Genomic DNA, 14,641 nt, shown 5'->3' with positions numbered 1-14,641 from the left:
CCAACCTCTTCTTCCAATTGAGCTTTGCTTTGGGATTAACCCGAAGGGGTATAATTCCAAAACTCACACTCATTGTGTCAATGAGCTGAAGCGAAGACTGAGGTACGCCTACCAACTGGCCGTTCAAAATGCTGAAAAGAGGCAATTGATGAATAAGGTCAGATGGGATAAGAAAGTTACAGCTGCTGTAGTTGATGTTGGCGATCGTGTCCTAGTAAAGAACGTCAACATTCGAAGAAAACACAAGATTGCAGATCCCTGGGAATCCATGGTCTATGTGGTGACAAAGCAACCAAATTCAGAAATTCCTGTTTAAGTCATTTGGCCTGAGAATGGTGATGGCCCTGAGTGTATCCTGCACAGAGATCTTTTGCTCCCATGTGGGTTTATTCCAGCTAGTCCTTCTGAGGATGATGAAGTGGCCACAGTTGCAAAGACACGTCCTCGCAGAATGCGTAAATGTAACTTGGAAGAAGAACTTTGTGGTGAAATTGTGGAAGCTGAGAGTCTACATATGTCTCACCCCACATATGGGGTGGTGATGGCGCAGTGGATAAGACACATGCCTTTGGTGTGAGAGACCCAGGTTCGAATCCACTGTGAGACACCAATGTGTCCCTGAGCAAGACACTTAACCCCTAGTTGCTCCAGAGGCGTGCGACCTCTGACATATATAGCAATTGTAAGTCGCTTTGGATAAAAGCGTCAGCTAAATGAATAAATGTAAAATGTAAATGTAAATGTCTCTGAATCTTCATGTCCCAGAGTTTCAGTTGGGGGCAGCATCGCAAGACATCCCTGATTCCTCCTTGACTCACAGTGTGTCAAATGAGCAAGAGGCTGAAATTAATCCAGGTTACTCACTAAGTGATGAACCTGTTGAGAGCGGGATTGAAGAGGATTGTGAGACTGAAATTCAGCAAGATGTTTCCTCTTTAGTGGAGGAAGGAGCTAATGAGTCAGTACAACATGATGAGTTGAGTGCTGAAGAGAGACATGATTCTCTTGATGGGCTGAGAAGGCCCCAAAGAGAAAAGAGACCCCCAAGTAAATTGAAGGATTATGTTGGTTGGAAAGCGCAATGTGTGCAGCAAAGTGTAAATGTAGAATCCCAACCCAACTATTTTAGTCAAGTACTTGAAATGATGCAACAAGAGATGAAAGTGCAACAAACTCAAGGTAAACTGTTGTTTAGCCTTAAGGGTCAGACAATTAATTATCTGATGAGGACATCAGAGTTTTGAGCAGGGGAGGATGTAACCCACTCAAATAATTGAGTTAATGGATTATTTGTGATAAATGAGAATAATATATATATATTTTTTTATTATTCACAATGTTTTTTGTTTTTATTTTTTCTTACTTAATGCATATTATGTTCAGGCATGTAAAATATACATTTATAAATGTATGTATGTATTTAATTCTGTTGCAAAATAGAATTGACTATTAGATAAGTGCCTCGATGGTTGCTGACGTCACTTGCGCACCAGCTCGTGGTGAGAGAGATGAGAGCCGCATTTCGGCTGCAGCTTAATCTTATTCATCCTCGCCATTCCTTCTTTAAATATATGCCTGAACTGTTTCATTGCATTAGTGTTTGGAGGATGCCGTTTGTGCTCGATGAGATCGGACTTTTTCATCGCATCGTGGTCGTTTTGGATTCACGCCAGGAGGGGGAGACGAGTTGGATTTCACTACGGACGGATTGCGTAATCAGAGGGCTCGGTCATAGAGACGGAAAAGTTTCTTCATCGTTCGTTTCGCCGAGGACTCTGTAGGCAATTATACACTCATATTGACTGAACTGAGCCAAACACATTCTTACTTCATTCAAGACTTCGGTATTCATCTACATTTTTTGGGGACTGTTTTGGACTATTTCCTTTCTATTTTTTTTCTTCAATTTATTGTTGACTGACAGCTTTACTGTTCAAGGGCTGAATTTAATCAACTAAATTCATTAGTTGATTAATTGTTTTGAATGTGAGAAGGTTTTCAAGCCTACTGCAATTCAGTAAAAAAAAAAAGAGAGAGAAGCAAATACAAAAAGTATACTCTAAAACTGATTACTGTGTGTGTCTTATTCAAGCAGCTAGTGACTAAATTGAGATCTGAATTGCATACAAGTGCAGACACATTTCAGAAACACAGTTTATTTGTAATTCTGTGTTTAGCGTGAGACCCCGAACCCCAGACTCCAAATATTGTAATAGAAATGTATACGTATTTGGTGAGCTCAGACTCAGTAGATCTTTCCTCCTTTTCATTTATATAAATCCGACACGCGGGTTATACAACTGGAAGTTAAACATCTGTCAATCAAACGTCATGAATTCAAATGCATGCTTTTCATATTAAACTGAACATGGGCAAGTAGTGGTGTTTGAAACATTATTGGTCATTTTGTGTTTCTAAAGAAGAAAAAGTAGTAGCTAATGAGACCCACTTACAACAGTCGAAGACATCTCTATTTTGCTCACGCTTTTTTCCTCTGTCAGTAGCTGAGCGTCTGTCTCTCCTGGCTCATGAATATTAAACATGTTGTTTACGCTTGCCAAAAGTGATTTGCTGACATCAAATCACGGACGGTAAAATGTGAGCGCTAGCCAATGGGATTACCGTTTGTGCGTTAGTCCCGCCCTCAAACGACGGTATGCACCAGAGTAGCCTGTTAGTTAACTTGTCGCAATAACTTCAAATGACAAATTGGCAGAAATATAACTATAACGAACTATCTATTTTATGGTGCGTCGAGCTTTCTGTATGCCACATTGTTTTATCTGATAGTATATAACAAGGTAGTTTATAATACAAATAATTTAGATGAGAATGAATTTAAACATATTATGGATTGTGCATTAATTTATTTGCCCATATATTGTTCTTGATCAAAACCATGATGTTAGAACATATTTTCATTGCATTCATTATTATTCAAACTGACCTCGCTGATGTTTTGCAATTGTAAACTCTAATAAGCCCCACTTGGAGTAGCCTATGCAAATATGGTCGGTTAACAAAAAATAATTAAAAGCAGAAGGTGTTGTCTGACCTTTGGTAACAGAGAGAGAGTTTTAATCAAATATTATTTCCTAATAAGGCAAAGCTGCATCCTGACTCTTTCCAGGCTTTTGAAGTCAGCTGCAGTAACTATGACGGGGATAAAACCACATCTGAAATACATTTTGCAATACTAGGTCATTTACTAAAACCATATGTCCAAAGATTGGTCTTGGTATTATTCCTGCATGTTTTTCTATTGAGAGGCACACCAAAGTCATTTGCTTTTTATTTCTTACCGGCATTAACAGGAACTCTGCATTTATTGGAATTGTAATAATAGTTCTGTGATTGAACATCACACCAATCAGTCTGAGGTTATGTAGATGTCTCGCTGATTGATTTAACATGTTAGTCGATGGTTGATGTGGTTTATTGAAAAGTGAGTCATAGTGCGGCAAGAGTGCTAGGCTAGACCACAAAGAAAGAATATTAAAATGTATTACTTATTTTCAGAGCATACTAATGTTGAAAGGTGAAGAACCATTATCAACATTAAAATGTATCACTTCATATGCCATTATTAAAACAGCTCTGTCAGCACGACCGTCATGCTGGTATAGATATGCCATCATCCAAGACCAACTCTGTGAAATCAGTTTAACAGCTGAAACATAAGAGATTTGTTAGAGTTAGCGTTGCATATCATAACCATATCGAAATAAATAAGAAAAGCATGCCTAGGATGGGATTCTTCTCAAAACACTACATAGGTAAAACGAAGCATAAAAACAACAATTAGCTGTATTTGGCAGTCATGTCTGAGGATGCAGACAGTTTGATTAACTCTGACAGTCTATTGTACTCATCCATGCAATCGTTTCCAGAGCTGGCTTGTTTTTTTTACGTAGAGCATGGCCCATAAATCATCTGAAACATGGCAGTGAAATTGGCATTTATTGAACTTGTGCTCATTGTTGATATAAGACTGTTGCAGCATTCCAGACAGGATTAACATGCAGTAAGTATGAACACTGCATTTTATTATATATTTAAATGTATATTGATGTAATTTCACTTTGGGAATAATTTATTTTGGCCACAGTGCGTGTACTCTTTTCTCTTTAATTATGTACCAGTCTGTGTGTTTGGCCTGAACTTTCCAGCTGCTACCTGTCATGGCATAGCCTTCATTATGAAAGGTCCCTCATACATCGTAGTGCACAAAATTCACAGATCAACTAATATCAACTAACCAAAATAAATGAAAAAAATGTGATTGTGCAAACTGAATTCTAGTGTTTTGTAATGGTCAGGATGTTTTGTACATATTGACCACGTAAATTCTCTGCATGGGAAAATGACTGTAAATGACCACGACGTATACATTTACAAAATGTTTTCTGCCTAAAACTTTGAATTTACTAGTCTAATAAAGACTGGTGTGCAAAAGACATTTTCATAGTCTTTATTTTATATTTGTGCTAGAATTTTATGTACAAAATGATTGCCAACATAAAAATGGGAATTGAGAAACATTCAAACTAATAGTGCTACGCCACAACAAGATTATAACTTTAAGGAAAAAAGGAAGCAACACTTCACGGAATTCGCACTATGCATTCTTAAATGAGTGGTGGCATGCATTTTAGACAAAGCTGTGGAGTAAAATGTCAAGAGTTTTGCAAAACCTCCATCACCTGCAACGCTAACAGCGTTATGCAGTAATAACAGTAGCGAGTTGAGATTACATGGAAAAATGTCTTGAAGCAATGAACATTTTTATCAGTATTGTTGATGTTATATGTTATTGAGTACTGTTCTTTTATAATAATTTTACTAGTCAGAAAACAGTTTGTTCTACAGCAGATAAAGTATAGGCCTATGCATACAATACTCTATTATCAAACATGTCCATAATCAACTCAGTTATATGGGATTGGGCAGTTCAATTTGTCATAAACATGGCTTAAGCAGTGCAATAAATGTTTTGTATATATATCTTGCCAATAATTAAGCAAAGCAGACCTCTTATTCTTCAACAGAGTTAACAGAGAACTGCCAAACATGTTTGATGGCTGAATGACTCGGGTCACAGAAAGGTCTGTGACCAATGCACATTGCAAAATAATGTCGTCTATTAAACTTGGAGTAACTCTAGTAAAATAGACTCAATATGCCTAAAGAAATGGCTTATATGGTATGTACTTTCACAGTGTGTACAAAATTGTATCAATAAATTGCAAAGATGTTTGGCAGAGAACTATGCATTGGAAATCTGTTGTAATATTTTTCTTTGAAAAATTTAAAAGAAAAGTCAACAATCAATTGCAGGTGAATTCTGATAATTTTACAACATATTATCAACAGTTTAGATATATACACGTGATCAGTTGGTTGTGGTGGAGAGACTGTCTACTGTATATTTCATTAACTTTTCAACAGCACAGATCCAAGACAAAACACCTCAAGTGTTTGATCTATAAAATACATGGGACATATATATATATATATATATATATATATATATATATATATATATATATATATAGTACATGAACAATGAAAAATAAAACAATATTTTGGGTTGCCTGGATGTGCCAGTTCATAAAGTAAGTGGGAGCTCTGAGAATGTTTATTTGAAGACGTTGAAGGCAGGGCACTTGTGGCTTTTGAGTTTTTTCATGGTCTTTTTGAACTCCTTGCTGGATTTGTCCCACTTGTGAATGCTGGTGAGAAGGTACTGTTTGTCCACCTTGCGTCCCATGATAAGGTATGTGTTTCCGAGATTTTCTAGCTGCGTGCAGGGGCAGTCGGCTCCGTTCTTCAGGTATAGAGTGAGTTTCTTTAGGTCTTTCTTCTTTAAAGGGCCCATCTTTAGAGTTTTTTTCCTCTTCTGCAGGATCACCCTGCGATCCATGTTCTCCCGTTTGACCTCCTTGATCTTGGTCTTTATGGCTAAAGAAAACACAGATATGGATAAGGTTGAGAATATGGATAAAGAAAACAGTGAGAACTGTGATCAGCTTTCTGAATCTTCTCCAGTGGGTGGAGAGGAGACTGAAGATTACATAATCCTGCCAGTAAATATTAGTTTTCGGTATTTCTTCAAATTGAGCCTTGTGTTTAGTTCCATAATGACATGTAGATTTTGAGCTGCCTGGAAAAGCCCCCACAATGTTTTTAAACACTGCTCCCACCTACTGCCTCTGTTGTTGTCTATGATATTGCAAAGCATCGTTCATTCTTGCATCGTATCCCTGAACTGTGCAGCGCTCTCTCATCTACACAAAGTCATCTAATCCCTCAGGCCATGTGCTCGGTTCAGAGAGGCCAAGAACGGTTTGGGTTGCAAGGGGTATCGCTGGCGGTTCCCAAATGTCCAGGGCCATAAAAGAGAGATTAGACTGCTAAGTAATGCAGGGGGCAAAAAGAGATGAAGGAATGGAGAAAAAATATGGAGAAGGTGTAATCAATATCAGGCCTGTCTTCTCTGCCAATGGTTTCAGGGCAAAGTCATCATGATACTGGTCTCTCTGTCAAGAACTCTGTCAAGTTCAAGAAAAAGCATCGATATCCTTGCAAACCAAAACCGCTCTCATTGCCTTATTCTTTTCCCAGGGGGCAAGAATGTCCCAAATTGCAGCTTCACTGCCCTCTGCCCCACTAGACGTAACTAGATACTAGGTTTTGTTCCTTTGAATACATCTCTTATAAGCTTAGGGCAATTAGTCAAAGGTCAGAATTTTTCTAGATGGATATATTGGCCGTAGGTGAAATGGTCCCCATTCAACTGCAACTCCACTGGAAAAAAGCACTAAAAGTAACCAGGGATGCACTGATAATTAAAATTCTGATCGACAAGCTGAAATATAAATAAATTAACAATAAAACAAAAATAAATCATTTTAAATGCTAGAAATGAATTTAGGCATCACAACTTAATGTGCAATACGAAAACAGATATTTATTTTGATATGTGCTAAAGATCAGTTAAATATAAATAATTCCTCTTAAATTTTAAGATTCATTTTAAGTGCCCGTTATTGGATTGCAAAGGTAATCTAAATGTAAAAAAGGGGAAATGAGCATGAACAATTAAATATTTAATACCAATTGATACTAATACATAAAAAACAATGTCTAATATCAACCTATACAGTTAAATAAAAAATATGGCTAATAACTCATGGTGTATTCATAAATGTAACAGAAGATGGTTGTAAAAACCTCTTTCTGTCATGACCGTTCTTTTGACCACTTAACTCCTGGTTTAACCTTACTCCACATTTTTAGATTGCCTTAATCTGTCTGATCTGTCAGTAAACTCTCTTTAACCTGTTAATCTTTTAATTTCCTTAACCTTCCTCTGCACGAGTCAGCTCCACGGTGGTCTTGCCAGAGTGAAACTTCAATGGCTGTTCCTCCCTCACACCGCCTCGCAGGTGATTTTTTTTTTTTCCTTCTGGGTTAACGATGGAGAAACATGCAGAGCGTAACATCTTAACTTCAACGGTCTAACATCAGTGACCCACCAGTGAACTTCAGGCAGTCTGCCACCTACAGAAGAATTTGGTCCAATTAGCAGGCCGATCCTGAAGACCCGTGGAAATGAGCAGACATCGGTATTGAGATTTACTTCTAATTATATTTTAAGAACCTGATCAGTCTCCATTGGCTGTCATTGAGCAGACCACAATGAAACTAAATCCTCCTCATATCCTCTTGAACCTTGACTTCTATATATATCCTCTGCAGCCTGGAACATGAAGATATAATGCTTGATCATTGCCAAGGAAAGTTAAAGTCCTCCATGGGAACCCCGTTTAAGTCATGAGAGCAGCTCTTCACACTGTTACACTGATATTCAAAGAGCTGCATGATGAAATGCGTTTTAGTCCGCAACCCATAACCTCATATCTCATACCTCCTTACTCCTAATGACTCTTGCAGAAATAAGCCAGTCTTCCCAGTATTATTAGTGCACATGGAAGGGATTACAGCTTGATCTGAAGTCTATAAAGGAGCTTAGTGTTTGATGAAATAAAAAAAATGGTCTGAAGGTTAAAGAATTATCAAGCCAGGCTAGAAAGAGTCTTGCCTACCTCCCACAAGCACTTTATCTTAGTCCAAATCCCACTTTAACTCCACCGTGAACTCCATTTGCACCTTGTATTTGTGAATGTAATCCTTACAAATGCAGGGACATGGGTACAGTTGAAAACCTTCAGATGTGGCTTTACAGCTAATACGTGTAACACCACACTTTCCGAACAATAACAATGGGAAAGCTATAACAGGGTTAGTCTCTCTTGTTCTCTGTAATCCAGTGTCTCAAAAAGGGCGAGCCACAATAAAGCACCATATAAATCAAGCCGTTTGAGATGCCTTTCCAATCTCCCTCAAAGTGATAAGACAATATCAGTAAACGAGGGGGTGTTGACTAGCATACTACACTGCAAATACTTCACAGATAGATCCGCATCAGTAAAACTGGTTTACTGAACCATGTGAGGATAGTTCGCCCAAGATTGCACATCATTTCTGCATTCATTCTACATACTACAACAACACGAAGCAGCCACCATTTCCAAGCACAGGCGGTGGATCAGATTCTAAACACAAACCCAGGGCAGATAATGTTTCAATCTCAGATGGTCCAAATAAGTACTTCACGCTTGAAAGCTCTCGTAAATATTTGATAAATAAAATATAAACAAAGAGAGCATATCTCAGAAATTGTGTGGTCACAATCAGTGTTCTTTCCAAACTGAAATGAATCATTTTGATAAAAAGCAGTGAGAGTATTTACATTTCATGTGATAAACTCTGCTTTAAAAAAACTTTTAACCTTTGTCCCTGATCTTTGACCTGGCTTCCTCTGTCATTTTGGAGACATGTCCGCAGCCAGATGTAATGATGCCATAAACTCAGTAGGGAGAGCTTGGGCTGAAACAATTCACAAACATGGCACCTGTGGCTCGGGGTGAGCTCCAGTTAAAATGGTGCTTTTACTACAGTTTTACTACAGGAAAGCTGAGCATGCATCACTGACCACGGGATAGACAGCCAACTAAAGTGTGTTAATGCGGTACTGTTTTGGAGAGAGAGAAAAAAACAAAGTTTCCATATTCTTCAAACATCTGGAGGGAAACTAAACTTTCATAGGATTTTCTGAGTATCCAGGGCAGTTCGAAATGTCTAACAAAACAACATGTATCTAAACTTGACGGAGAGACTAATCCATTTACATTTACTTAATTACTTAAAGCAATACTTCACAGCGTGAACCCTGTCTTCCTTTAACTGTCTGTCTCTGGCAATATCCCGGAGAAGTAATATAGTGCTGAGGTCACATAGAGAGTGTCAGTGGGGTCGGTTTACATAAAGCTGACCAGAGAAAGACGGCAGCTTTCCAGAGATAGCTTACCCATTTCAAACACTGAATGAAACTTTATGGTTTTGTCAGAGGCTAACCAAAACCAGCTTTTGTTTTCCTCTTCAGAGGAAAGCAGGAAGTCACTCTCGCACTGCTCTCCTTTTGTTGAGGTAACTCCTGCTGTGATTGGCCTTAATGGCTGCAGTTATAGGCTCATTTAACAATCATTGTTGTTAACCATCTTCAAATATAAATGTGCAGTCACACTGAAAATCCACTAACAAGAAATTAAACCCAGCTTTCTTAAGATTAGGGAAAAACACCAGCAATGTACCAAAAGTTTGTGTTTTTAAGATATTTTTAAATTCTCTAATGTTAACTAAGGCAGCATTTATATGATCAGTAACAACATCAATATTGTCAAATATTATGAATATTATAAAAACATATATATATTTTAATATATTCTAAAATATAATTTATGTAAATTTAATTTAAAAAACAGCACTTGTTTGAAATATTTTGTAATGTGATGAATTTCTTTACTGTCACTTTTGATCCATTTAATGCATGTTAAATGCATGTATTAATTTCTTCTTTAAAAATGTACTGACCTTCCGAATATTTAAGAAAAAGCACGAAGCGTCCCAGACAAGTAACGTGATATATATATATATATATATATATATATATATATATATATATAGAATGGACAAAATCCAGTAATAACGAGAAGGAAACTGTTGGAAATGGTAATATACAGTATACTGGATACTCCGGTTTACTCCAGTGACCAAAGAGTAAACTCAGACTTTGTCAGTCTCTGCCCAGAGGTCAACCCCTGGGCTGCTGTCACATCCAGACAGGAGAGCAAACATCCCAATTTAGAGCTGTTAGTAACAGCCAAATAAAGACTTTAGGGCCCCTGTGAATTACCTCAATTCATTAGTTAAACAGTCGTGGCCTCTCAAAGGGTAATCCAAACCATGACATAGATTTACAAGGGTTAAAACATTCTGCTGCTGCTGTTTTAAGTGTTTAAACCCATTGCATTGTTCTATTAAAAGTGGATTTGGCAGTCAAGACAGTCAAATATGTGCAAAATAACAAAATCGTGATCCAGTGATTCTAAAAGTGCTTGATTCTGTCCCAAAAGCAGTGTTAATGGCCGTGAAATAAAATATCATTCTGGCACTCAACATTCATGGCTAAAGAAAGTTATGACTCAACATGATGACTTAACACTGGTGAAAGGTGGACCTCATCTTAAAACTAAACGAAACAGAAAGATTTAATATACCAGTAAGCAAGTTATTATATAAAAAATTAATTGCTACATTTTCCGCTCCTGGAAGAATAAAGTTTTCCCTCATTATTCTATCAAAAGACCATGAGAACTAAATCTAAGATGAGCAAAACATTAAACTACAGGCATCTGAGGCTGCTGGGAAGCTGAAGGAATAGGTGAAAACTTTTGGTTCAAGACTGTGTGGTTTTGGCTGTTCTTTCAAACTAATATATATCAGTCTTGGCTCTCTTGCATGCCTACTCCATTTCCAGAATACAGAAGATGAGAGGGGAAGATGGGCTGCAGTCTTGGCACATTCAATATGTGAGTGCAAAGTAGAATGAATGTGCGTTTTTTCAGTGCGTAGGCATGTGTGATGTATGTACTGATGTTCTTACCAAATTCACTGGCGCACATGTGCTCCAGAATCACATCCGTTTTCATTTCATTGTCACAAGGAGGACAAACTGGAGAGTATCCTGAAACAGAGGAAAGACTGTCAGAGAAATTCACCATCGATATCAAAATCCCGAGTAGTTGTGACCAAATGTTTTTGTCTTTTGTCTACTTTGGTGTTTGTCCCAAATTGTTTTTGTGTGCAACTCTTTGGAAGGTTTGCAACTGGCTTTTAACAGCGGGGAACCAATCACAGTGCAGTTTTCTTTCAAAAAGAAGAGAATTCAAACTTTTTCAACTTTTTTAATTATCTCCCCGTAAGGCAAGCTACGGGATTTTCTCCTGGCTTTCTTCTATTTTTGAAAGGGCCTGTGAGACATTCTGTGCTTTGAATTGTTAGTATACTTCTTTTGTTTTGCTCCGCTTTTCTCATAGCACTAAAATCTTAGAATCAAGCCTTTTTACATAGACACAAAAATGTTTGCTTGTTTCTTTCTTTGCCTGTCACGTGGTAATTTGAAGTGAACCAATTTGATCTGCGGAGTTTACATTTGTATTTAAACCATTGTTACAAGTTATGCAGGTTAAAAAAAAGGAGGCACAGGACAACACCCCAATAACTGGGGCTGACTGTAATTAGGACAATTATTGTTCCACAGATGCCTTCATGGAAACAGAGGAATTAACCACTGAAAGTCATTTCTCTTAGTACCTTTTAAGATTTAAAATTAAATTCAAGCAAATTATCATTATAATCTACTTTTTACGCTATTTGACAAGACTTTGATTTAATTTTTGGTGACTAGTTGTTTTTTTATTTGCATCTATTTAACAGATTATTGTGGAAATTGCACTCAGGTGAAAAGAGCTTGTAAAGACAGCTGTCGGCAAGGAATTTCAAAAGGTAAACATTTTTATGCCCTAAGTTTTCTGTGTAATGCAATTATCACCCACTTGCAAGCTGCCAGTGGATCAAAATTGTGCAAAAACTAGTATTTTAAAGCAATGCTGCATTTTTGTATGGTGATATCAGCAGTAAACGTAAACTGCCCTGCGGAAGATAAAACAGAGTTTAAATTTCAGTGGCTCTTGTTGAGTGTTACTTTCTCCACAGGCATTATTACCATGGAATCACAAGAAAACAGCGAACAAATGGTTAGGGCTTAACCCCTTGTAGAGAGTAGGAAGAGAAGAAATCCTTTCTTCTCTTTAACCCGGCACTGCTTGAAGTTTACATTGGGTCGATATGCGAGGGAGCCGTTGAGTTCATTTGACCGTGATGCTGACAGCATGTGATAACAGCTGACGGGATCTCTGTGGGGTGCTTATTAATTTAACTTCTCTGGTATTCCGACTTCCAAGCCACCATGCTAGTGATCTCTCACTCAGGACTGTGCGTCACTAACAGCAGGCTAGGGCAGATGGCTGAAGTCACAAATGTATCTTCTCTCAGTGTGGTACATCGTTCTGGCGCAGTCTGTTCATTCTAAAACACCATGTTGTAACTTTTGAAATGGAAATTCCCTTGTAATTTATGAGCCATCTACATAAGCTAGTTGTACTTTCCCTTGTCTGGGATATACAACTATAGGGCTTGAGTGTTTCCATAGGGAAAGTCTGATTGGTGCCAGATGCCTTGACTTACCTGGTAAAACAGTCCGCATGACTACAAGAAGATATACTATAACCTACTAACATACCCAATTTGCTTTAAATTACAGGGCAGGTTTTTAACAGGAGTCTTTTTAAGAGTATGGAAATGTATTTATTTATTTTCAAACCCCAGAAAAATTAAAATTTTATTTAAAAAATTTGAATTTTTCAAAAATTTAAATTTTCTGCTTTGATGCCACCAGTAAATAAAAGCAGCTGTTCAAATCTGTCTTTGTCTGAACTAAAGTACTATCCTCCTGCATTACCTTACGAAAAAAACGTGTTAACAGGCACAGCGGGGAAGCCTGGCAAAGTTTTTGCTGGTGTCGTATTGAAATAGCATTACATTTACAGAAATAATAGGGTTACTCATGAATACAGTAACTCATTTTAAGTAATTTTTGCTGCCTGCCTACAGTGTCTTTTTTCCAAAGAGAAACTGCACTGAAGAAAAGTATCTATTCTCCAAATTAGGTGCCGCAGTTGTGAAATAACACCAAATAAATAGATATGTAATGGTCTGTTGTTGGAACACATCCCAGTGTTGTCCTGGAACTCAAATAGCACCCTGAAATCAATTGCTACCAGCTGTTAAACAAGCAAAAAATCAGATATTCATCTGTCATGCTTTACCGAGAAGCCACATCCCCTGCGTCTTCTACAGATATTACTGTAAGGAACACGTTACCTAGAATTGTTCCCAAAACTGAATCATTTGTCAAATCAGACACAAATGTGAGGTATTTGAGGGGCTGAGAGGCAACAAAAGGTGTGATAAGTCTAGATGAAAACCCCCAAATGGACACCAGTCCCTGAAATAACATTGCAACTGTCGTTAAAAAGTTTAGGTGTTACTTCTCACACATAGCAAAAGGTGAAAGGTTGTAAAATAGGTAAAATTATACTAAATGTATACAGTATACATTGAAACAGTCAGTGTAACCTTACATGTTTATCAGGATAAAAAATAAATAAATAAATCAGTATTTGCAAAATAATTACAACATTTTTGTCGCCAAATTCTCTGCATGTCAAAATATGCATCTTGGTTATATTTATTTGACAGGTTTTTGATTAGCTACACATTTATTTTAGTGAAATCACACCTGATTTAAATGTAGGCTATACGTTTTCGTGTTAAGTCATTTGGACTTACCAGTGGGCTTGGAAGCCTCTGTGGCATTGGGTGCACTGATGCACACATCATCTTGCGGAAACTTCTCGCAAGTGAGCATCTCAGGCCAGGGGAACCCAAACGCTTCCATGATGGGTGTGCAGCCATCACGCACATTTTCGCAGAGCCAGCGGCATGGGTGGATGGGCCTCTCCAGGCACACGGGTGCAAAAAGGGAGCACAGGAACACCTGAGTGCCCGGGTGGCAGTTCTTGTGCACCAGGGGCACCCAGCTCCCAGCCTGCTGCTTGACCTCAGCCATAGTCTCGTGCTCCAGCAAGTTGGGCAGCAGCATCTGGTTGTAGCCCACTCCGTGACAGAGCTTCAGGTCATCTGGGATGTCCACACACTGTGGAGGCTTGTCATAGATACGGCCGCTAGTGTACAACTCTGCCTTCCAGGTATCATACACATACTCAGATGTCTGGCCCAACGAGACCATTGGCATTATCAAGATGATGATCCTCCAAAGCAACAAAGATGCAAGGGACTTCATTGTGAATTCCTGGTCAGGATCCCCAGTCAATGCAGCCCCCAAAGCGGTGAGCCGTGAAATGAAGTCCTCTTTGTCTAGAAAATGAGGAGGGATAGCCAAATACCTCTGAATTTTATAAGACTCCGCAGTCAAAGTATTGAAGTTGTGGAAACTCCACCTCTGAAGCCCCGTAGCTGTTGCTGACTCACACGGCTGAGTTGCTTGAAATGCGCTGCGCTCGAGACCAGGGGAGACCGAGACCGCCTCGGCGAC

General features: G+C 38.3%; 1 protein-coding gene across 1 annotated transcript; it reads right to left on the bottom strand.

Annotated features, from left to right (window-relative positions):
• Positions 1–5,565: 5,565 nt before the first annotated feature.
• On the bottom strand, positions 5,566–14,546 carry LOC306869716 (secreted frizzled-related protein 1-like). The gene is made up of 3 exons (XM_079416598.1): positions 13,876–14,546; positions 11,069–11,149; positions 5,566–5,961 (listed from the first exon to the last, which is right to left on the bottom strand). The coding sequence occupies exons 1-3, from the start codon at positions 14,387–14,389 to the stop codon at positions 5,639–5,641; spliced, it is 918 nt and encodes a 305-aa protein (XP_079272724.1). The 5' UTR covers positions 14,390–14,546; the 3' UTR covers positions 5,566–5,638.
• Positions 14,547–14,641: the final 95 nt, after the last annotated feature.

The sequence above is a fragment of the Barbus barbus genome (assembly GCF_936440315.1).
Source record: "Barbus barbus genome assembly, chromosome: 5".
Taxonomy (NCBI): domain Eukaryota; kingdom Metazoa; phylum Chordata; class Actinopteri; order Cypriniformes; family Cyprinidae; genus Barbus; species Barbus barbus.
Note: the sequence above shows the minus strand (reverse complement) of the source record. Positions and strands in the feature narration are given on the sequence as shown.